At 42.2% G+C, this 24,699-nt stretch overlaps 1 protein-coding gene, 1 long non-coding RNA gene and 1 pseudogene across 2 annotated transcripts in view; 1 reads left to right on the top strand and 2 right to left on the bottom strand.

The window, feature by feature from the left end:
• Nucleotides 1-24,699, bottom strand: part of LOC115665495 (cysteine-rich receptor-like protein kinase 34) — a 112,056-nt gene that overhangs the window by 32,338 nt on the left and 55,019 nt on the right. Inside the window, exons 5-6 of the mRNA XM_056315995.1 lie at nucleotides 24,290-24,527; nucleotides 23,969-24,099 (exon numbers count right to left, since the gene is read on the bottom strand). Coding sequence (XP_056171970.1) covers nucleotides 23,969-24,099; nucleotides 24,290-24,527 — 369 coding nt within the window. The remainder of the gene's footprint in view (nucleotides 1-23,968; nucleotides 24,100-24,289; nucleotides 24,528-24,699) is intronic.
• Nucleotides 1,731-22,269, bottom strand: LOC115694135 (cysteine-rich receptor-like protein kinase 10; annotated as a pseudogene).
• LOC130139306 (uncharacterized) overlaps nucleotides 10,210-24,699 on the top strand; it is a 39,031-nt gene continuing 24,541 nt past the window's right edge. The window contains exon 1 of the long non-coding RNA XR_008817543.1: nucleotides 10,210-10,576. This is a non-coding gene — a long non-coding RNA (uncharacterized LOC130139306). The remainder of the gene's footprint in view (nucleotides 10,577-24,699) is intronic.

The raw sequence follows: 24,699 nt of genomic DNA, 5'->3' as shown, positions 1-24,699 counted from the left end.
AGAGAGAGAGAGAGAGAGTCAATGTAATCAATCGCGATCTAACGGCTCACGTTCAAACCCGAAGTCGATCTAACGGTCCATGAAAAATCCTAATTATAAATTAGGAAAAGGCCAAAAGACACTAAATAAAACATACTACGAGGGAGGTCTACTAGTCCAAATCCGCACCCGGTCAAAATTTCACTTTTCACTTATCCCTGACAATATCGAGGCTGGCCACAATAATATCGACACCGTCCAATTAAATTCGTCACGAAACTCCGAGAAATTCGACACCAAAGTTCGAGCTCTAAATAACGGCCAAATTCGATCAAATGCGATTTTAGCGAAATCTCAAATTTAAAATAACTCAAGAGTGATCAGTTCTGGGCGAGATTTAACTATAAGCGCATTGACGAAATACACATTTTATAAATCCCAAAAATGGGTCAAAATTCGGAATGTCACATCGGCTCTTCAAGGTATCCTTCTTAGCAACCATGTATTATATTTGGATGAAGCGCAATCGTAGACGTTTTTAAAGTAAGTCAATTGAGATGCATATTCTTTTGGCTAGGATAAAATTATAAGATGTAGGGCTTCACTTTTCTTGAATTGTAGACCCTCCCTGCCTCCATATTCTCGCTTAATTAGTTGTGTTTGTAATGCTGAGGGATGCTCCTAAGCTTTTGTACTTCATCTGATTAATGACATTTACATATTTATATATAAAAATAGAGTCAATACAACACGTCCAAAACATGAGCCGACTTGCTTCACTGTTTTCCTTTCTAAATCTTTCAAAAAAAACGCTTCTTTTGTAGTTCCATAAACGATCTAACACTACTAAAAGAAACCGACAGGTGATGGGAAAAACCGTACAAAAATGTCAAAGCCAGTCCTAAACTCTCGCTATAGACGACTTGTATATCATCGACTGTGGTTGGTGAGGATTTTGCAAAATCTGTCACCAAAAACGCTGGAATGATGATTGATAGTGTTAATCTAATTAAATACCGTGACAACTAACTAAAAGGTCACCTCAATCAATCAAAGAACTAAGAAGACACAACTGCAACAAATTTATTCCATTTCACAAAAGAGAGTACAATCACAAAGCAAATAGATAATCTTTGCCTTGAGCTATGCTACTGCCAAAGAATACAAAGACATTTTTTTTTTGGTCGAACATATGGCTTTCATTTCTTCAAGTACAATTACCGAATAGTAAAGAAGGGCTTCTGAACAAAAAAATAGCCCCAAAGGGTTGAGGTGAGTTACAAGGGAGGGCATACGACTCAGTCTGCTAACTAATTGGCCTCACATTAACAGTGGACGACTTGGGTTTCGCGGAGAGGAGCGCAAATCCCACCCGGGTTGACTAGCGCCCCAGAGAAAGCCAATCAGAGATGGAGCACCTACAACCTACAGGTATAGTTTTAACAACACCGAAGCCCAACCAGTTTCACAAGCGAAGAAATGTATGGTCTAGTGGGGCAATTAAATGAACACTTCAATTTGGCTATCTAGTCTAGACAAGAGAAGTAGTATTAAGCCTCATAGAAGCACAATAATGTACAAATACGCCAAATTACAGTGGATTGACGTATGATTTAGCCTCAAGTAGTAACAAATTCTCAGAAGAATTATAATAACTATGATGGATAACAAGTATAGAGTCTACTTTTAAATGCACCCGACCCCCTTTGACAATTTGACAACTTATTCTCCAAGTACATATATTTTTGCTTATGGTTCATAGAAAATCTCGGTGGAAGGCCTAGCAATCTCACCGTGAGACCATCCATGAAGAAAGATTTCGCTTACACCGCCATTCACCGGGGGTACAATTCGGTAAGCGACATGTTATTGGTTGATGAAGGCATAGTCCTGGATTGGTCCGATTCAAGCCCTTTCATTGGGATGCTCAGTCCCCACGATCTACTTTGGACGAAGAAAGCTGGATGTCGAGGTAATGGCCGGTTAAGGTAATCGCTACCGAGCATGAGAACAATGGTGGCCATGGTGGGTCTAATAGCCGGATCTTCCTGAATGCATAGTAACCAAATGTGTAGGCATCGAAGCACTTCATCTCTTGAATATGAATCCACAGTAGCTGGGTCCAACACTTCCAAGGGTGTGTTGTCTCTCCATTGATTCCATGCTTGCAAGAATAATTCCGGAATATCTTCACAAAATTGCGGCGTTAATTCAATGACTCATTAGGCAAGACATCTGAATCTTGCAAAAAACCATATATGACTAATGAATAGAGCCATAAGTGTTTCTGTAGGCTAAAGGACTAAGTTTTTACAAAGGAATTTCAATTTCACTTGACCAAAATTACAAAGAGTGTGTTGTAAATATTTGCCGCAGTAGCACAACAAAACTTACGTAACTAGCAATATATTCACCCCCATCCAATTGGTGGTAGAAGCTATTCTTCTTGCCACAAATGATCTCTAGAAGTAGCATGCCAAAACTATAAACATCGGATTTCACTGAGAACTCTCCATGCATTGCATATTCAGGAGACATATAACCACAGCAAAACCAAACATTCCCCATATGTATATTGCAGATTTAGATGCAGATCAATGAGCATTCTTAAATAGATAGACTGAGCAAGTTCAGCATCCAATTACAAAGTCATCTAATAAAAAACTAAGACTTACAAAGTCCCCACGATTTTATTTGTGCTAGCCTAAGTTTGATAGACTCCAAAAATCCTTGCCATGCCAAAATCTGAAATCTTTGGGTTCATGTCACTGTCTAATAAGATATTGCTACATTTTAGGTCACAATGAATGATCCGGAGACGAGAATCTTCGTGTAGATAGAGCATTCCTCGAGCGATCCCAGATACTATTTTATAATGTGACTGCCAATTCAATTGATAGCTCTTTTGGGGATCTGCATCATTTCGCCAAAACTCACTATGTGCTAGCATGTGGCACCTATTCAAAAACTCAAGGCGAATATATTTACTATCATCGATCAAAGGTAGCTTAACAAAAAACTATAATCAATTGAGAGAACAGAAAACCTCTTAATTTCAAGTTTTCCAACTATTGAAAGCTGGAACTTTTGATTTTAAGAAAATGTACATAAGAACGTTAAACTGCAACGTACCAAATAAGAAGTAATCAAGGCTTTTATTTGGCACAAACTCGTAGGCGAGTAGCTTTTCGTCTCCCTCCAAGAAAAATCCAAGTAGTCGTACAAGGTTTCTGTGTTGAAGCTTCGCAACTAATAGAACTTCGTTTTTGAATTCTTCATCACCCTGTCTTGAGCTTTGAGATAGCCTCTTCACCGAGATTTGTTGTCCATCAGGAAGTCTACCCTAAAGTGTTTTGAATTTATCGTTTAATTCCTTATCACAACCTCTTAAAAAACTAACAAACAAAAGCTTTACATGTTTCTTTTTTTCTTCGGCACCATTATGTTCAATTCATATGTAAAGCATTCTTGATTGTTTCTAAGCAATATGTAATACTTGCCTGGAAAACTTCACCAAATCCACCTTCACCCAACTTGTTTTCAGGAGAGAAATCATTTGTCGCAGCTTGTAATGTAGCCAAGTCAAATAGTAAGGACTCCACAGTGGTAAGTTCATTTGCACCTGCATTACCAAAAAACGCAATTTGGTTATAAAATTATATCGACATTGGCTCCTAGTGGCTTTTATACGGTTGCTAGTGCTTGGGAAAATTATCACAATGAAGAGCACCGGATTAGACTGGCATGGTTGTCTCATTTCCTCAATGAAATCTTTCCCCTCTTGATTGGTAATGTAGAAAAAGATTAGAATATCATCAATACTATTGGTAACAAAGTAATGACATGAATCTTGTATCTTGATCACTTCTTCATGCTAAAGGTAATGCTGGGTCTATTAATTGCGGCGCAGATGCTACCTATGCATGGAGGGAGTTGCTAAACGTTAGGAGTATTTTGAGGGCTCGTTATGTGGTTGGTCATGTCAAATCTATATCCGTCTGGCATGACTCATGGCATCCTAATGGGAGATTGCTGGATGTATACCCAAGGAGAGTAGTTTACGATTCTGCTCTTCTTTGAACTGCAAAAGCAGATGATATGATTTGTGCTCTGAATGGAAAAGGCCCAAAGCGAGGTCTGAATACTTGGTATCAATCCAGGCAGCTGTTTGTGTAATTTGTCCAAAGTCTTTTTTGGAAGACCAAGATACTTGCACTGCTGCTTCTTGTGACATGCTTACCTCTGCTTCAGCTTGGGATTGTGAGGAAAAGAGGCACAATATTTGAATGGTATTGGCTGATTTGATTTTCATCTTGACCAAGATAAGCTGCCTATATTTCAAAGAATTGACAGATAGTCTTCCAATCATGGCCAAACTCTCTGTTTTTTGTGTCATGAAAGCACTGAGTTTAGATCCCATTTGTTCTTTGGATGCAATTTGTCTAAGCAAGTCTGGAAGAGTGCCCTTCAGCTTTGTTTTCCTAATAATGATATTGGTGATTGGGAGTTTGAATTGTCCTGAAGCAGCAGGCTATGAAAGGGAGAGATTTTCATAGGCGTTTGGTAAAACTTTTGTCATTTCCACAGTATTCCTCTTAGTGATGGCGTTATGATTGCTTGTGCAGTCAAGTACAGTTTTGAAGGTTGAAAGAGCATGAAGAATCGGATCTCTATCCTTGATCTTTTCCATTATATATGCTACATTTATATCTAATGGACTCTAAGTTTGTATGATTCATATATCTGATTCCTTACAAAAAAATAAATAAGTTTCATAATATGCTCAATTATCTGACACAGATAGTTACGAAAAAATAATGTCAAATTTGTCAATTTACCGCTCTTTCCTTGGACGACTTCATACATCTTCTTTCCCATTCTTCGAAGCAAGCAACAAGCAAGAAAGAGAAGTACAATAACACCTCCAACAGGAACAGTAATGGCGATGGTTATCACGGTAAATTTGTTGCTTTTTCCTGCACACGTACCATTTCGTATATGAGACAATTTACCATTTCTAACACTCGTACTTTTTTTTTGGGGGGCGGGGAGGGTGGGGTTTGTAAAAGCCATTTCATTCAATTAACATTACGAAAGAAACATAATATATGAGTTTCTGAACATAAAAGATTCCATAAAGGTAGAGGTGGATTGGATAACCAATTGGTTGGAAGGGCTTTTTGGCATGGGGCTTTTGCAATCTAGTCTGTGCTCAGGTTAGTTTCTAACACTCTGCTTCGCTAAGTTGGATTAGACCTAAGATTGACGTGTGAAGATTGGCAATTTGACACACAAGATGGGACCTTGAGAGATCTGAATAGAGAGGCTTAAACGGGAAAGTCTAAAGGTGTGTTTGTTTCACAAAAAAACATAATGTTTCTGGAAAATATTTTTCTGGAATTCATTTTCCAGGAAAATATTTAATTTTCCTTTATTTTGTGATATTTGATTAAAAAAGTTTCCTGGTGTTTGGATCTCATTTGGAAAACGATTTCAATTTCATGACTTTATCTTACGAAAAAAGAATTGAATTTTTAAATAATATTTTAAGTTTAATTTTTTTCTTTTCATTCTTTTTCTTTTTCCTTCTTCCTTCCTCCACCAGTCGCCAAGCCTCGGCGAGGGCCGACTTGGCTGGCCTCGGGCGAGCTCGACCTGGTTGCCGAGGCTCACTAGGATCTAGTGATCCTAGTGAGCCTCGGCCTCGCCTGAGGCCAGCCGTCGCATGGCCGGCAACCGGTAGAGGGAGGAAGAAGGAAAAAGAAAAAAAAAAGAAAAAAGAAAAGAAAAAGTTAAAAAAGAAATAAAATAAAAAATAAAAAAAGAAAGATAAGAAAAAGAAAAAGGAAAGGAAAAAATAAAATATTAACAAATTCAAGATAAGCAATTCCTGAAAGTATTTTCAACTTTTTAGATTAGAGAATTCACTTTCCTAATTTTATACATGAATATTTTTCTTGACCGGAAAGTATTTTCGGTTAACTAATCATTTTCGGCATACCAAATGGGTGAAAGTTTGGAAAGCAAATTCCCGAAAAACACTTTCCTCAAACAATCGCACGCTAAACTTTAATTGCAATTCTAGTATTTGTAATTTTTGTTTTAAAGTAAAATGACGGAGCTCAAGCCCAATAAGTTAAAATATTAAGAAGTAAAAAATTTATAGCATTTGTAAGTTTTTGTTTTTGGTAAATGACGGCGCTGAAGCCAAATAATTGAAAATATTAAGAAGCAAATTAATTCTACGATGAAGAACCCCTATTTTATCACCTGTTAATAGGGAAATTAAATCTGAAGGAAGAGCAGGCTTAAGAGAAATATATAGATTGTTAGATCATTGGAACTCTCATCTGTTTTAGTAACAACATTACTATCACCTGCAGACTCCATCGTAACTCATTTACTCTTATACTTCAGACAATCTCTTTCGACCATTCCGAACATTGGACCTCTATATAGTATGACTCTTCCATATGCTACTTTTAGACTCTCTATGTTTTTCTTTACCTCGGATAACCAAACCTTGCATCATATCATGCGCCAAATCATCTTTTTCACAACTTTTTTTGCCATTTCATAGAAAGAAGGTGGACTTTATTTCTTTCAAGGAAATCGTAGTGTGCTGCTTAGAAGGGTATTAGTGAAGTTTTGGTAGAGATGCCAATAACATCATTCCTTGTTTCTCTTTGGAAAAAGCTTCATTGTTGTTCTTCAAGTCCATCGCGAATTTGTTAAACTCATCCAAATGGGCTTTGATTGATTTGCCTTTAGCCACCCGAAATTGGAAAATCTTTTTTAGCATAAGCAAGTGACTAGTCAAACCTTTCATAATATAAAGTGACTCAAATTTTGCCCATGCTGTTGCCACATCCTTCTCTTCAACCACTTCAATCAACACCTCATCCGACACATTCAAAGGGATTATTCTCTTCTACTTTTCCATCAACTCTATCTTATCAGTCTCTTTCATCGCTTCCAGCAACTTATCCTCGCCGTCCAGTGGCTTCACCAAACTTTGGATTGCTAACACGGCACACATCTTAATACTCCAGAACCCAAAATTGTTCCTTCTAATGAGCTTCTCAATCTCACCTCTTGCTCCAGACATATTTATAAATACAGTATTCTAGACAATGACCATGCAAAAGCCCTAAATCAATTCTAGAAATCATAACTTTAACTCCAATACCAATTGTCGTGAAATAACATGATAGTTAACGGATTTTGTAGTTTAATATCAAATGTGGGGAAAAGAACATTAAAAGTGTCAAAAGTTGTGTACGGCACTCATTTTAGTGCCAAAAGTTTTTTTTGGATCACTTAAGTGCCAAATCGGAGAAAAAATGATCACTTTAGTGCCAAATCGGAGAAAAAACGATCACTTAAGTGCTAATTTTGGCCAAATTGATTACGCGGCATTTATAATTAAATTTTTTAATATGACTTGACATTTTTTTTAAAAAAATTCAGTCCACATGGACATCTAAAACGATGTCGCACAATTTAACTGGCACTGAAGTGATTGTTTTTTTAACAATAACCAGCACTGAAGTGATCACTTTAAACAAAATTTGACACTCAAACGATCACTATTTACAACTTTTAGACGACGTCGTTTATGAGTTATATGCTGACTGAGCACGCCGGCGAGCCACGTAGGACCAAGAAATTAATAAAATATTGCCACGTCAGGTTTCCGTCAATTCAAATCGGATTTGGCACTTAAATGATCGTTTTTTTTTTTTTATAAAAGTGGCACTTAAGTGATCCGAAACAAACTTTTGGCACTAAAGTGAGCGCCGTACACAACTTTTGGCACTTCTAGTGTCCTCCCTCAAATGCGAGGTAACAAAATTGTTGGGAAAACTCCCTATGGTATTTTGATGATTCCAAAACTGTCCTTGGCTTAATATCTACCAAATAAATGCATGTGTTTATTGTGATTAAGTGGTGATAATTTCAGGAAGATTGTGATAATATCGTTGGCCTTCGTATAGTTCAACCAAGGACGTTTACAGGATGATGACCTTGATAAGAGCAGAAAAAGTAGGATATTGCAAGTAATTTATAAGGACTTACAGGTACCAAGATCAGGTTATCATCTAAGTAAAACCTTTGGATGCTGATATGCTTAGGGAGACCATCGGATAAAAGATCGCAAGTCATTTCACAAGGAATATGGTGAACAGCACCAACGGACTGTTGACAAGAGCATGTGCTACTATCAAGTGATGAGGAGCAAAGTATCATGCAAATATCAACTCCTAGATGGTTTTGATAACCCATTCATCTTAAGTATGATTGTTGATCGGAAGATTATAGCCATTGACGTGCGGGGAATCCGTAGCAAGAGGATGACAATGAGTCAGAGCAGAGTTGATAGTTTTGGTCATATGTCAGAATGAACAATTGATGTAACAGACCAGTAGATTCCATTTTGGGAAACCATGCTTTTGCCAGTGGGAAGAGAATGTCCAGGCAGCCTGAACCTCGGCATTGGCTCAAATAAACTCTCAACAACTTTTAACTCTTCAAAAGTATCTCCAATGGTTGGATTGGAGGATGAACGTCTTTATAAAGAGGGTTGTAGCAGTTGTGCGGGGTTGCAAAAAATTGATAAAGCTGACACTATTATTGTCATTTGTTTTTTGTCGTGTATAAGCTGTGCTTCTGTCTATTCGTTATTCTCTCTACTGTAGAGTCCTTGCTGCTTGTAATTAGTTATAAGAGATTTGTGCAAGTGTGATAGCAGCACTTGCGTTCTAATTGTGTAACTTTTTGTGTTATAGAAGCAGTACATACCAATTGTAATATCATTTGAGAATTACTAGTGGATTCCAGTTGTCGTTAAAGTTGTTCGCTTAGAGATTGAACGTAAGCTTAGGGATAAAACCGAATCATTATAAATTGTTGAGTGCTATATTCTATCTATTCATTATTGCTTATATCTGTCTGATAGCATCACCATCTCCCTTAATACATTTAATCTATTTTTGCTTCTGTCAAAGTATCTTATTATATTCCATAAAAGTTTCTTTAAGTGTTCAAACAACTTATTCACCCCCTCCAAGTTGTATTGTTAGGCGTAATAGAAATTATTAGATAAATCAACAAGTAATAATAAGGATACTAACCCACCCGTGGGCAGCTGCGCTGGTTAGGGCGTTCCCAGTCTTTACCCGTGAGACTTGGGATTGATTCCCCAGCATTGCTATCGCGATTTAAGTGGAGGGCCATGGCGGTGGGTTGCTGTGCTAGTTCCCCTCGAGGTATAGTCGTTGTTGGCTGTCGGCCGTACGCGCGGATCCTCTATTATAAAAAAAATAATAATAAGGATACTAGAGCTTTTTACAAGGTTCACTCCCAGTGTCAAAGAATGGATAGGTCTCTATAAGACCAGTGAACGAAGATGGGATTTTTTTTTATTATTTAAATAGAAATAAGTTTAAATTTGAGGGAAATACTCAATTAGCAAATAACTAAATTGAAGAAAACTTTTGCATATGTGGAAACCATTAAGGGTGATGTTGTCTATTTGGTGAAAGAATGTGTGAATTTAGTCATATAGAGGGTAGATATAGCCCACCCTTTCTAAAATCAGCAAGACTTCCAAGCTCCCAGTTATTTTCATTTGATTTTTTTCCCTTGCTAAAAAAATCTTTCGAATATTAAAATAAATCCGAGTCTATGGTGTCGTTAGCCTAAGCAGAGGCAAATTTGCCTTCGGATCGTATTGCTGGCAAGACGTTCGACTTGAAAGCAGGAAACAGTTAAGGGACCTTGGTCGACATTTCAACGAGCAAGGTGCTGTTTTTTGTGAAAATGGTACAAGGGAAATTTAGTGAGTAGAAGCTCTTTTGATCCTTTTGAAATGAGAATTCCAAGTCTAATCAAAACTTTGCGAACCGATTTTTTATACCGAACGTCGCCTAAAAGTAGTGGAAGAGAGGCAAAAGAAAACTTCCACATACCTTCAGGTGTTGTAACCGGAGGAAGGAAGGGCTGGCAAGGCGGAGTTATTGTAAAAGGGTTACAACTCAAACTTATCATTGCAGCTAGGAGTATAAATCCTCCCTCCTTGCTTCCCCTCAGGAAACCTGGAATCACCGACAGGAGGCACGTGGTACAGTCCCACGCCATCAAGTCCGGCGTGCACTGTGCGATTGTGTACAGCTCTCCAAGTTCGTGACGTTCACCTCTGCAACGGCAACTTTCTTCCCCAACTCGCACCTGAAGTTCTCCAGGTGACATCTTTGATGGTATCTCCAAGTACTTGCCGGGTTGGGGCGCTGATGTTCCTGGTGTTGTACGTTGTGACATTAGGCGATTTTTCCATGACCGAGAAGATGGCCTGGTTCGAGTACCTCAACATGCACTCGGCATTCCAAATCACAGTGACTCGCTGCTTGGGCCATCTATGGAAGATATCCTGTTTTCCAGTGGCCACACAGTTACTGCACGTGGCGGTGTCAAGGTTGCCATGGCAGAGGAAGAGTCCGTCAGCCAGGTCGGGAAAGATTTGGCCGATAGTGGCGTTGGCGAAGCCATAAGTGCTGTTGGTGGCGGCGGAGGAGAGGGAAGAGAGGAGGATGTTGAGGTTGGATTGGTCGGTGGAGTTGGGAGTGAAGAGGGTGGTGTTTGGGCACGAATGCAACAAATATGTAAGTGCTGATTCAGAACTTTGGGTATTAAAGTTGCCAAAATTGAGGAAGAAGAAAAGAGAGATGGAGACGGCGAAGCAATACTTCGTGGTTGGACTGGTGATTGTACTAGCCAGCGAGATCGGCAAGGAGTTGTCGGAAAAGCAACGCTTGAATTTTTTTTTTGGTGTAAAATGTAAGTAGTATATAAAAGATGATGTACAGCAGCTTAGGGGCATTCCCCGGCATTATAACTAGTACTAATAATTCGAGAATATGGAGGTAGGAAGTCTCCATAAAGTAGTTAAAACAACGTTAGCTTGCGAAGGTTTGATTTTTTGGTATAGCGAAGTTCTACCTCTTACATTTTTCCGCACCTTCGCCAAAATAATCTGAATATCAGTTGGATTGTTTTGAAACCGCCTATGGTTGCGCTCCATCCAAGTGCAATATACAGTCGCTAGGAAAGATACTTTGAGGAGTTTCACTGTCAAATCTTTGCCTCTTGTTGCTCTAACCATCCATTGAAGCTCCTCATTCCATCCCCACACATTACGCCTGATCCCATGTTGTGCAAGAATATTGCGCCAGATGCTACCTGTCCATTCCCATTGGAAGAAAAGGTGAGTCCTGTTCTCTATACTTGCCCTACAGAAGGTACATTGGACATCAACTGAGGTCATCCACCGTGATATGATCTCTGCTGTCGGAAGCCCATCCCTACATACTAACCAACCAATAAAATTGTGTTTGCTAACGCCGCTACTCCATATTAAGTTATACCACTCCACAGCCGGACTCTCGTGTCTAAGTTCATCCAAGACATCATGACAGCAATATCTTGGATTAGACATGACTGGGGTTAGGACATGACGTAGTTTGAGGAGACATCGCCAACTCCAGGCCATACTACCATTCATGTCCATCTGCAAAAATGGGGTTCCTCTGCATTTTGTACTATGGACCCAGGAGCTCCAAAGTGAAGAAGATGGATGATTGATAAGATTCCACATTGTGCGCCCTAATAACACTTTGTTCCATAGGTTCAAATCAGGCAATCCTAACCCTCCTTCCTTTTTGGGTGAGCATACTACACGCCATGCAACTTTGTGCGATCCACGGTTTGTTGAAGACCCAGCCCATAGGAAGTGGCAAATTTTCGTCTCAATCTCATAGATAGTTTGCTTCGGAAAAAGAAAAATTTGCATCCAGTACGTGCAGATAGATATAAGGACCGATTTGGTTAGTTGTAACTGACCCGCATAACTCATATGCGTCATTCCCCAACTCTCAATTTTCTTGAATATCTTATTAGTAAGGCTTTTGCAATCTGAGTGGGTGAGTCTTTTAGTAATAAGAGGAACACCCAAGTACTTGATAGGGAGAGTACCTGCGGGAAAAGGCGTATGGTCCAATATAAGAAGCTTTTCCTCCTCATTTAACCCAGAGAAAAATATTTGGCATTTGATAGGGTTAAATCGCAGTCCAGTGAGAGTGGCGAATTCTTCAAGAGCTTCTACCAGGCATAGAACAGAGTCTACATCTCCATGGGCAAATAAGAACAGGTCATCAGCGAAGCAAAGGTGTGTAATCCTTTGCGTTTTGCAGCGCCAATGGTATTTGAAGGAAGAACCAGCAACTTTTGCTCTTACAATTCTATTGAAAATTTCCATAACTAGAGCAAACAAATATGGAGAAAAAGGATCACCTTGTCTCAGCCCATTAGTGCTACTGAAATACCCTACCTGTTCGCCATTAAAAGTCACTATAAACCTCGGGGTAGTAATGCACTCACTTATCAATTCAACCAGATGCTGGGATGTATTTAGAGCTTTTAGGACCCCAATGACTGCATCCCATCTGACCATATCAGAAGCCTTCATGAGATCTATTTTTATGGCGACACGTTTACCTTTATCTCCCTTATGATAGTTATGAAGTAAATCTTGGCATAATAGGATATTTTCTGAGATTTGTCGTCTGGTGATGAAAGCGGTTTGGTTTAGATCAACAATCAAGGGGAGCATTCCGCTTTTTTGTTCTGCAAGGAGTTTGGATATGATCTTGTACAAGGTATTACAGCATGATATGGGTCTGAACTCCTTGAGGGATGAGGGATTTGGAACCTTCGGGACAAGAGAGATCAGAGTGGAATTTATAGATTTCAATAGTCTTTTGGACGAGAAAAAATCCAGTATAGCTTCCTCGATGTTGTGTCCAATGATAGGCCAAGCACTTTTGAAGAAACGACTGTTAAAACCATAAGGGCCCGGTGCTTTGAAATCATTGAAACCCTTTAGGACTCGAAGAATATCCTTTCTCTGAGGTGGTGTGAAAGTAACTAAAGCATTGATATCTTCATGAAAAAAAAGGACATACCTCTCATAAGGGATACAAGGTCCCCTGGAACTACCAAGAAGGGCTTGATAGTATGATAAGATTGTGTTCTTAAGAGCCCCCTCTTCAGAGATAACGGATCCATCCTCAAGTATGAGATGATTTATCCTGTTCTGAGCACTTCTTCGCATCATGGAAGCAAAGAAAACCTTTCTATTATTGTCGCCCTCCTTTAGCCAAAGATTTCTGGATTTCTGTTTGAGCAAAATTTCTTCATGTTTACTTGTCGCGACCGAACTCCCGAGCCCTCTTATCGAACATGCAAAAAAAAGGGGGGGGCTCGCCTGGTACGTGCTAAGTCTAGGTTCGGGACTTAACTCGGGCTCTCCCAAGCCCATACCATATCGCGACTTAGGGTTTAAGTTTTTAACATGTAAGTGGTTTATATCAAGGAGTCGCCACTAATCGATTTGGGGTGGGTCGATTAGAAACCCAAATAGGGTGATGGGAGAATCACTCTATTCCTACGAACCAGAGATTAAATGAGTTCGGGGACTTGGTTACACTAGTTGGATAACTAATGCCCTTTCGGTACCATTTTACCCTGTTCATTTCTGAAAATATTTGTCAGGCAATTTGGATTGATTTTAGGACCTTTCTCCTAACATGTGAGGTGATTAAGCGAGTGCATAATCAGAAACGATCAGCAGTCAGGAACACAACAATTCATGCAGCCTAAGGTTCTAACCTTAACTAAGTCAGATGACATTCAAAACACAACTCATGCGATTGTATTAAAAACATGCATAATAATACAGCGATAATAAAAATAACATGCAAAATATTAACGCGCAATCTCAGGCTTGTCTAATTTAAATAAGATAATAATATGCATAATAATACAGCAATAAATTAAAAACTTAGATATAACATAATTTTAAAAAAAAAATTAAATTTTTTTTTTCGAAAAGAAAAAAATAATAATAATACAGAAAAAAAAATTAATTTTTTTTAAAAAAATAAAATAATAATATAATATTAACCGGGTCGGGTCGGATCCGACCCGGGTCAACGGATCCGACCCGGGCGTTGACCCGGGTCAGATCGGTCAATCCGGATAGGGTCGGAACCGACCCGGGTCAACGGATCCGACCCGGGAGTTGACCCGGGTCGGATCTGTTGATTCGGGTCGAATCCGACCCGAACAAATAGATCCGCGGGGAGAGGGGCGCCGGAGAGGCCAAAATTGGCCGTCCGCCGGCTGACCCAGGCCAGCGCCGCCCCCAAATCGCCCGACTAGGACCGCCTGTGGGCTGTGCCACTCACCTGAGCCGCCGTCGGACCACCGTTCGCCGGCCGGCGATGAAACAAAAACCAGCCTGGTTGAGGCATTTTGTCGAACACTGGGCGTGCGCGGTGGAAATCAGCCGATTTCGACCTCCTTCGGCGGCACGGTTAGCTCTGACGGCTGCGGCTGACGTTCGACTGCGAGTGGGGACCGGGACCGGCGACGGCATGGGCCATGAATCGCGCGACTCGGCCGGCGCGAGTCCCGGCCGGACCGCGTGCAAAAAACAGGGGAGGACAGAGGTGATCGGGACCCGGGGATGCTCACCGGTCGACGGCGCGGCTGGGCGGCTTTCTGGCTATTCCGTGGGCGACGGCGATGCTGCTGGTTGTCCTTCCTGCTCCGGCGTGGCCTCGGTTTGCTCTCTCTCTCTCTCTCTGTTCTCTCTCTTGTCTCTCGGCTCACGCTCTCTGTGTCGCCGCCGTCGGTTCGGTGACGGGGATGGATGGCTGAGGCGCGGTGGCCGCCGGATGAGCTCTCCGGCTCTCTGTCTCGCTCCGTCTCCCTCTTTCTCTCGGCTCACGCTCTCTTTCCAGCTGCTCTGTTTCTCTCTCTCTCTGGCCGACCGGGACTCTCTCTCTCTCTCCGGCTTTTATAGGCGGCGACGACGCGTCTCTCTGCCTCTCTGCGTCGGCGTGACGACGGCCTGCACCGGCCTACGCCATGCCACGACTTTCGTGGCCATTTGCAGGCCGGTGCAGAGCAGGGGCGGAGCAGGTCTGAGACGGGGTAGAGAGGAATAGCGAGCTGAGAGGGAGGAAGAGATAAGGAAGGCCGGGACAACGGGGAGGACGGGATTGGCAATTAATGCCAGTCCCGTCGGCGTGCTCACCCGGCCCTCCTCTGGCCAGACAGTGACGCCGAGAAGCGGCGCCGCCGTGCGTCACGCTTCCGTCGCGAACAGGGGAGAACAGGGGCGAGGAGAGCGACCGGCGCAGGGAGAAGAGAAGGAAAGGAAGCTGGGCCGGGCTGGGCCCAGCCGCGGGGGGGAGAGAAAAAAAGAAAAGAAAAGGAAAGCGGGCCGGGCCCGCGCGAAGGGAAAAAAAGAAAAAGGAAAAGGGGCCGGGCCCGGGGGAAAAAGGAAAAAAGAAATGGGCCGGGTCGGCCCAGCTCCGACCCGGCCCGACTCGATTTTTTTTTTTTAATTTTTGTTTAAAATTTAAGAAAATATGCTCTAATAGGCCCTATTAATACACAAATGCCTAATGTCTATATGCAATGCATTTAAATAGAAATATTTTTTTGTTGTAGGAATTAAAGAAAATTAATTCCTAAATTTTGTGTAATTAATTTTGGGCAAATTAAAAATAGGTGTCAACTTTACTTAAAGCCAGAAATTCCTCCAAATGTGCCTTTTCTTCCGCCCGAGAGATGGCATTGAATGGGTCAATCACCAGATTTTGTTGAATTTGATACAAGCTTTCCTTAGCCTGGTTTATCTTAACTTGTAAGTCACCAAACTGAGATCTATTCAGGCTTTTGAGTTGTTGTTTCAGTTTTTTGAGCTTTGTCACTACTGCAAACATGCATGATCCTCTAACTTCTTCCTTTTGCCAGCAGGAGGAAATCATAGGTAGATAGTCCCGACTTGAGGTCCAGAAATTGAAGAATCTGAAGGAATATCTCATTCTCCTGCTAGTGGTGTCTAATTGCACCAAATAGGGTGAGTGGTCAGATACCCCTGGAAGTAGGAATTCAACTTAGTAGTGCTCATACTTGTTCTGCCATTCTGCGTTAACCAGTACTCTATCAATTCTACTTGCTCTAAGATTTGTCCCAGAGCTTTTGTTAGTCCATGTGAAGACCGGGCCTAATGATGGAGGCTCGATTAATGCGAGCTCCTCAATCATGTTGCTTAGTTCCTCTATACCCGCAGTCCAGCGAACCGTGGAGCCAATCCTTTCGCTGATATCTCTTGTTTCATTGAAGTCCCCCATGAGCAACCATGGCACGTTTCCGGGGTTTTTGTTCAAAAAATTCAAAATGTTGCGACACATATTCCCACGCTTCACTTCCGTATTGCAACCATAGATGGCAGAAAGCAAAAATGGGTCCATCCCAAGTTTATCAATTTGACAATGGATGACTTGAGCAGAAGCCTCCAACACCGTTAACCTAAGAATAGATGGCTTCCACAGAATCCAAAGTCGACCTAAACTGCTGTACATATAGTTATGAGCAAAAGACCATTCTCTAAAGCTACTGTCAACAACAAAATCAGCATTATCTTCCTTAATCTTATGCTTAATCAAAATGAGAATATGAGGGTCTAGAGACAAAGCAAAGTCTACAAGTTCCCTTCTTTTAGGGCTACGATTAAGGCCCCTCACATTCCAAGAGACTATATTCATAAATTAGGAGGTACCGTTACATCCCCCGAGCCCCCCAAATCATCTAAGGGGAAAATCGAATTATCCACCACCACATCCAGCAGAGCAAACCTATTAGCAGAAGACACACCGTTAGAGGCAACATTTCCCCTCCCCCCCCCAACGAGTTAGGAGCCGTTCTACCAACTAGTTGAGAAGAAGATGGATTAAACATAACATCAAGAGTGCTAGGCGCCTTGGCATCCTGGGGTTGAACATCTTCTCTTTGGGTGGACTTTGGCCTAGGAGTGCCAGAAACAACCCTAAAACCATCTCTACTTATTATTGACTCCTGCGAAGAGTTGGGAGGGGTAGTAACTTTTTGGGTCTTAGGAACCCAAATCTCCTTGCTTTTACTAGTACAATCTTCGTGTCCAAAGCAGTTACACTTCTTGCATCTCAGAGGCACCCAATTGTATTGTACCATAGCCTCGAAGATGTCGCCATTACCCAAGTCGATATCAAATTTTTCTGGAAACGTACTATCGATGTTTATGAGAATGCATACCTTTGCATAGGATAGTCGTCTTTTTTGTTCAGTGGCTGAATCCATATAGAGAGGCCTCCCAAGTACACTACAGACATAGCTTAGTCCTGACTTGGTCCAAAGTACATGAGGTACATTATATAGCCGAACCCATACATGCATAGAAGTAATCTTCTCTCTCTCTAATCTAATGAGTGGGTGCCACTTTTGAAGAAACATGGGTTTCCCTGCAATATCCCACACCACAGCCTCCATTACTTCCACCATTTTCGCTACATTAGAGAATCGGAAGAAGAAAAAGCCATCTTCCGTGGCAGTGATATCCATAAGATTCTCTTTTCCCCATAGCTTCTCGATAACTCCTCTTACTAAGTAAAAGGAGGCATTGGCAGCAAGAAAATATCCAACAAGGCAGTGTTGGAAATGATATTTACCCTCATCTATAACCTCCGAAGGAGGAGTTGCAATAAGTTTATTTCCAGACTTCAAAGGAGAGTGAAAGTCAAGTTTAGCGGACTGTGCAATATTTCCCATAGTGATATTTTTCCAGGATACACCTGTCGAAGTCCTATTCACACTAACATCCTGAGGTGGTGGAGAAGAAAGGTCTCTAGCTAATACAAGAAAAGGAATGCTATCCTTAGATTTATCAGCAGATAGCCCAATGCCCCCACCATTCTCATTAGTACAAGTGTGAGTGCCATCAAGATCATTACCCTCAGCCACAACATCCTCAGCAATGAAACTAGAGGAAGCAGCACATGAGAAACCTCGAGAACTTTTACCCTTGACAGCCTCGTCACTTGCATCAATACCCTTCGGCGTAGCACAGAACAGACTGTTCTTTATATCTACAGAGATTGCGTTGAGCGCGAGAGAAATCGGAGGAGTGGATTTCCGACTTCTACCTTTACCACGCCTAGTGCTTACCACCATATTCGAAGATCCCCGAGCAACTGGTTGGAATCTATGAGCAAAGGGGGTTGGATCAAATCTCTCAAGAACCTGTACCATGGACAATCAGACCAGACCTAAACCAATCCACGCCAACACCAAACCACGCCAACCAGTAGCAGAGAACAATCAGCAGCAGCAGCAGCCAAACCCAGCCCGCGCCAAATCAGCAGTAGAGAACAATCAGTAGTAGCCACAGTAGCAGCAGCAGTAGCCAAACCAGCAGCAGCCAAAGCAGCAGCCAACCAGCATTAGCAACCACACAGCGGCGGCCCAAACAGCGGTAGCGGCCAAACCACCGGCGGTAGCCCGACCGGCGAGCAACCAACGCGGTAGCCAACTAGCATCGCGGCCTTACAACAAAGAAGCATAGCCTAAAAAGGGCGAATAAAGACCAGCCAAACCAGCAGCCGAATCAAACCAGCGGCTGACCAAGCTAGCTAATCCATGCCAAAATAAGCAGTAGCCAAAGCAGCAGCAACTGCCCAACCAGCAGCAGCCCAACCAGCAGCAAACAACAATTGTCAACCAACTAAGAAAGGAAAATGGGCTGCAAGGAGGGATGGGGGGAGGGATCTAAAATCCTCCTACATGGTTGCGGATGGGAGAGGCTCAGATAGGGAATTCTCAGAGCCACAGAACCAAGGAACCAGAGATACAGACCCACAGAACCACAGAACACCAGAACACCAAGACCGAGCCACAAAACCACGAAGGGGGGATTGATCTCTAGCAGGAATCCACAGCCCCGCAGAACCAGAGCCTGACCTGTGAACCAGAACCGAAAGCCAAAACCGAACCACAAATCTAACCCAGAAAGCCAGAACCGAACCAAAGCACCAAACCACTGAACCAGAAAACCAAACCAGAGATACCAGAAAACCAGTTCAGCAAAGCGAACCTAGACCCCCGCCAGTTCAGATCAAAAGTTCATCCGACAGAGGAGGAGACGCCGGTTTTGACGAGTGCTGACCTACTCCAGGCGGCGATCGGCCCCGCGACAGAGGAGGAGTCGCCGGCTTTGAGGAGTCCCGGATCGGACCAGCGCTAGTTCCCGCCCACGCTGGGCACCCCCTCTGAGATCCAGATTCGCGCCTTCCCCGTTGAAGACCCAGGAAGGAGACGGAGCTTCGCCGGATCCCCGAGAGCGAGCCCACTCCAGCCGGTGACGTCCCCGGCGCGATGGGGCCCTGGCCGGAGCACGGGACGGCTGGTTTCTCTTTTGAGCCCTCAAAGAAGAAAAAAATAGAGGGAGAAAGCAACGCTTGAATTGTCGTCCTATAAAAATAAAATATTGTCCATCCTTTAAGGGCATGTTTAGTAACTGGCCAAACAGTGTCTGATTCTATTCTTTTGTTCCTGAGAATAAAAAAAAAACAAAATTCCGTTTGGTAAATTTTTTGTTCCCGAGCACAAATTTATTTCCAGAATCAGTTTTGGAGCGGAATCAAGAATAAAAAAAAAAGTTGATTCTTGATTATGTTAGAAAAATTAGAAATGGAAAAGAAATATTTTTTTCTTCTTCTTCTTTCCTGGCATGTGGCTAGCAGCCAGTGGCCTACGACTAGCCACAGGTTAGGGCCGGCGAGTGCGTCGCGGCCCTCACCGGCAAGGGAGAGTGCTGGACCTTCACGGCCTGGGCAAGGGCTGGACTCTCGCGCTTCGGCTAGGGCAACCTCGCTGGACCCTCGCCAGATCCGGTAAGGGTGGCTCGCAGCCTGGGCGAGGGCTGCATGGGTGGCCCTCGCCCAAGCCGCGAGCCGCCCTTGCCGGATGTGGCAAGGGCTACAGCGAGGGCAGCCCTCGCCTAGGCCGCGAGGGTCCAGCCCTCTCCCTTGCCGGCGAGGGCCGCGACACCCTCACCAGCCCTAGCCTATGGCCCGTTGCCGACATCGACGACTTGGCCATGGGCTAAGAAAGAAGAAAAAAAAGAAAAGAAAAAAAAGGAAAAAAAAAGAAAGAAATATTAAAAATTTCAAAATATTATTAAAATATTATTAATAAAAAGAAATTTTGTGCAGTTACCAAACACATTTCTATTCTTTTTTCTATTTCAGGAATAGAAATTTGGGCAGTTACCAAACACATTTCTGTTCTTTTTTCTATTCCAGGAATAGAAATTTGGGCAGTTACTAAACGCTTTCAAATTCTTAGAAATTTTTTCCAGAAATGGAATAAAAAAAATCATTTATGAGTAGAAATTGTTTCCAAGAGCAGAATGGTTACCAAACGCACTCTAAGTCACTTGCACACCATGTCCCCATTGAAAAGTCTTCTCTAACTTTGTGATGCATGTGTTGTTTGTAGATACTCGTATTTTAGATAGATAGAAAGAAAAAATCTAAAACCACCCGCTTTAGTTGTGGAAAACATTTTCCCTCAATAGAGAAAAACACCTTCTAAAGCATGGAAAATGTTTTCTCTTTTCAAAAAGACGAAAACATTTTCCCTCCTCCTTCTTTCACCATTCATTTTAATTATTTTTATTTCTTTAAAATTCTAATTTTTAATTATTTTTTAATTATCTTCTTTTCTTTTCTTTTCTTTTCTTTTAACCTTCTTCTCTGGCCGGTTGTCGGCGACTGGCCACAAGCAAGCTCGAGCCTCGCCACAGGCTGGCAAGGCTGAAGCTCGCCAAACTCCAGCCAGGTCGAGCCTCGTTGGCCCGTGGCGAGGCTCCACCTTGCCTGATCTGGCGAGCTCGAGCCCTGCCGGATCAGGCTCGGCTCGGCTCGGCTTGGGGCGAGCTCAACCTCGCCGGATCAGGCAAGGCTCAAGCTCGCCTATGGCCGTTCACCGGCCGTTGCTGTGGCCCGTGGAAGAAGAAAAAGAAAGAGAAAAAAAGGAAAAAAAAAATTAAAATAATTAAAAATTTGAATTTTTCTGTAATTTTTTCTAGAAAATCAAATCAGATACCGAACAGCGGAAAATATTTTTCAGTTCATTTTTAAGTTTCGACCCAACACCGAAAAATATTGTCATTTTCCTAGAAAATGACTTTTCGGAAAACATTTTCCAAAAACGTCATATTTTCCGCGAAACAAACGGAGCCTAAAGCATAAGTGTAAAAGAAAATTTATACAAGTGGGTTGATCCACTCTTAATTTAAGGATTATAACTACTTGCTCTCTCAAATCAATGATGTATATAGCCACTTGTGCAAAATATCTTTTATATAGAGTTTGAGTAATTATTTTGGCCCCCTGGACTAAATCCACGGTCTTCGATCTAATAAAAAGGAGAGTTGGCTCGGAGGAAGACAAGCAATAAAAACACAAAGGTACCTTTAGGTCCGGTCATCGGAGCGGGAGGCGGAGGCGCTGGCGCCGGCAGGACCAAGGCGTCATAAAAGGGGTCGAACTCGTTCCTCACGTTGCAGCTCGGAGTGAGCACCCTCCCGCCTTGTTTCCCCTGAACCAGTTTACCGATCCCGAACTGGAGGCACGTGTCACAGTCTGAAGCTGTCAAGTCCGGAGTGCATTGCGCGAGTGTGTACAACTTCTGCAAGCTCGTGAAGTTCGCGTCTGCCACGGCGACCTTCTTCCTTGACCCGCCAGTTGAAGCCCTCGTGGCGACGTCGTTCAGGGTTTCTTCCAGGACCTCCGTCAACCAGGTTGCAGTGACGTCCCCAGTGTTGTAGAAAATGGGAGACAGCGACCGCTCCATGACCGAGAAGATGGACTGGTTCGAGTACCGCAACATGCACTCATCATACCAGATCACAGAGACTCGCTGGTTGGGGCATTTTTGGAGGATCTCCTCTTTTCCAGTGGCCACGCGCTCGCTGCATGTGAAGGCGCCGAGGTCGCCGCGGCAGAGGAAGAGCCCATAGGCCTGGTCGGGAGGGTTTTGGCCGGCAGTGGCACTGGCGAAGCGGTCGGTGTTGTTGGTGGCGACGGAGGAAAGGGAAGAGAGGAGGGTCTCGAGGTTGGACTGGTAGGTGGAGTTGGGAGTGAAGAGGGTGGTGTTTGGGCAATAATGATAGGAACTACTGATAATTCTGATGAAGAAGAAGGAAAGAGAGAGGGAGATGGCGAAGCAAGATTTCATGGTTGGATTGATGATATGTATTGGCTTAGCAAGATCGGCACAGAATTATAGGAACAACAACATTTGAATTGTCGTCCCATAAGTTTTGTCCATTCCACACGTTCCATGAACTTGCACGCCATGACTCCATCATAAAGTCTTCTATAACTTTATGACGGATGTGCAGTTTCTAGGACCCCTCGTATTTTAATTAATTAATTAGATAAATAGAAAGCAAAATTGCAAGACCACTTGTACACAGAGAACCCAACTTGATTGAGAGCGATATCGGAAGCTGTAGTTGGACTCTATGGCAATGAGCAAACCATGGAGGATCAAGGTGGCGAATTTTGTAAATACCCAACTTTTGGTGATTCTAGATTTTGGAGCTCTTTTCTAATTGACGCATTTTAATTCCTTTTCGAGTTTATAAAATGTTAGACAGGCAAAAGACAAGATAAATGACATTGACAAAATGAGGAGTTTGATGTGAATTTTTTTTTAGAGAACATTCAATTTGAATGTGGAAAATTTCCAGCAAGGAACAAAACAGAGAGAGAAAATCCGTTGATAAGTTATTCCTTTATTCCGACAAGGCTCTTTCTCTAAATATATGGAGAGATCATTTAGAAAGAGGCGAAATCCGAGCCTATCAACGACACATCCACTCGGATCCACTTTTACTCGAGGCTTAAGCCAATGATATGTGAAGCCTGTGAATCAACTAGGATAATTGCTCCACGCTCTCAAGGACAGAAACAATGTTAGAATAGGCTTAGCAATAATACATTACCCCGCTGAAATTACTCTAGGAGATAAATATTTTTTCAGCCGTTGTCTTGCATTTACAGATTTTAATTTGCACAACATTAGAAATTTACCCAAATTAATGCTAGCGTACCCCAAAGTCATGCTGATCTAGGAATTATGCTTGTGCCAAGTAGAGATCACGGCTCTGTGTCTTTGAATAATCATCTTTTTATATGAATAATCTTGTCCTCAAGTCCTCGCGGTCTTATTTTCTCGTTATGGCTAAACGGAAATAACGAAAGCACTTGACGTTACTATGGCTATATAGCAGTACATTACTAGACTGTTCACCAATTAAGTGTGACGTTCGGCGGAATTTGGTTTTAAAGCCAACTCTAGCGGTGAATGCAAATATCCTTTACACAAGCGATGAGCCTGATAATTTGGTGTAGTCAGTGTTTGTTCCTCGATGGGAGAAGCCACTATGTACTTCATGCACATGATCCCATGGCAACTAGGAGCCTATTTTTGAAAAAACATAGGTGCTTGTTGATTGTTCATTAATGGTCACTGTGGAAGGCCAAAGATCTCAAGGTCTCTGTGAAACTATCATGAAGAAGGACTTTCACTCACATCCTCATTCACCGAGGGTGCACTTCAGTAACAGACATTTCATTGATAGACCACGGCATAGACCTACTGGTGGATTCGTCCGACTCAAGCTCTTTCAACTGTCTTTCCGTGCTCCTTCGGAGAAAGAAGGCTGGTTGTCGAGGCCGTGGAAGCTTAACAGAGTGGCTGTTGAACATAAGGACTATGCTTGCCATGGTGGGTCTATCAGCTGGATCTTCCTGAACACCTAGTAAACCAATGTGGAGGCATCTAAGCACTTCATTTATTGAATATGAGTTACCAATGAATAGATCTAACACTTTGAGTGGTGTGCCGGCTCTCCCATGCTTCCACGCTTGTAAAAATTATTTCAATGCAGGAATTTCAACTTAATTAGATCGGTGCAACATAAATATACGTCGTAATAGCACATATGCAACTTACATAGTAGAGAGATTTTCACCTCCGTCTGATTGGTTGAAGCAACTATTCTTCTTGTCGCTAATGATCTCTAGGATTAGGACACCGAAACTATAGACATCGGACTTCATGGAGATTTGCCCACGCATTGCATACTCAGGAGACAAGCAACCACTACAAACCAAAATACATGGGCTGTAGCATCCATTATGTTATTATAAGTTAATAAAGCCACATTCTGATGAATATGTATGGCGATTAGCACGTATATGAGCATGGTGTTGTTTCTAATTCATAGATCAACATAAGATAGATCATATAAACAAGAAATTAGCATTCATCTAAGAAAGAGTTTGAGACTTACAAGGTCCCCACAATTTTCTTAGTGTTTGCCCGAGTTTGATCAACTTCGAAAATCGTAGCCATGCCGAAATCTGAAATCTTCGGGTTCATATCAATGTCTAACAAGATATTGCTGGGTTTTAGATCACGATGAATGATCCGGAGTCTAGAATCTTCATGCAAATAGAGCATTCCTCGAGCGATTCCAGATATTATCTTGTAACATCTTGACCAATCCAATTTCCTTCTCTTATCAGGCTCTACGCATTTACAAAATTAGAAACCAACTATTTGGCATTGATAAATCCTCGAAGAACTTTCATCAGGTTCCGGAAATTAGTGAGAGTCTCAACTTTAAGTTTATGCTAATCACACATACAGTTTCTTCCACATGGACAATGACAACACATTGAATTATGCGACGTACCAAAT

Source organism: Syzygium oleosum, unplaced genomic scaffold (assembly GCF_021117445.2).
Source record: "Syzygium oleosum isolate NSW1041296 unplaced genomic scaffold, Sole_v2.1 Sole_v2.11, whole genome shotgun sequence".
NCBI classification, from domain to species: domain Eukaryota; kingdom Viridiplantae; phylum Streptophyta; class Magnoliopsida; order Myrtales; family Myrtaceae; genus Syzygium; species Syzygium oleosum.
This window is presented reverse-complemented; position numbering and strand designations above follow the sequence as displayed.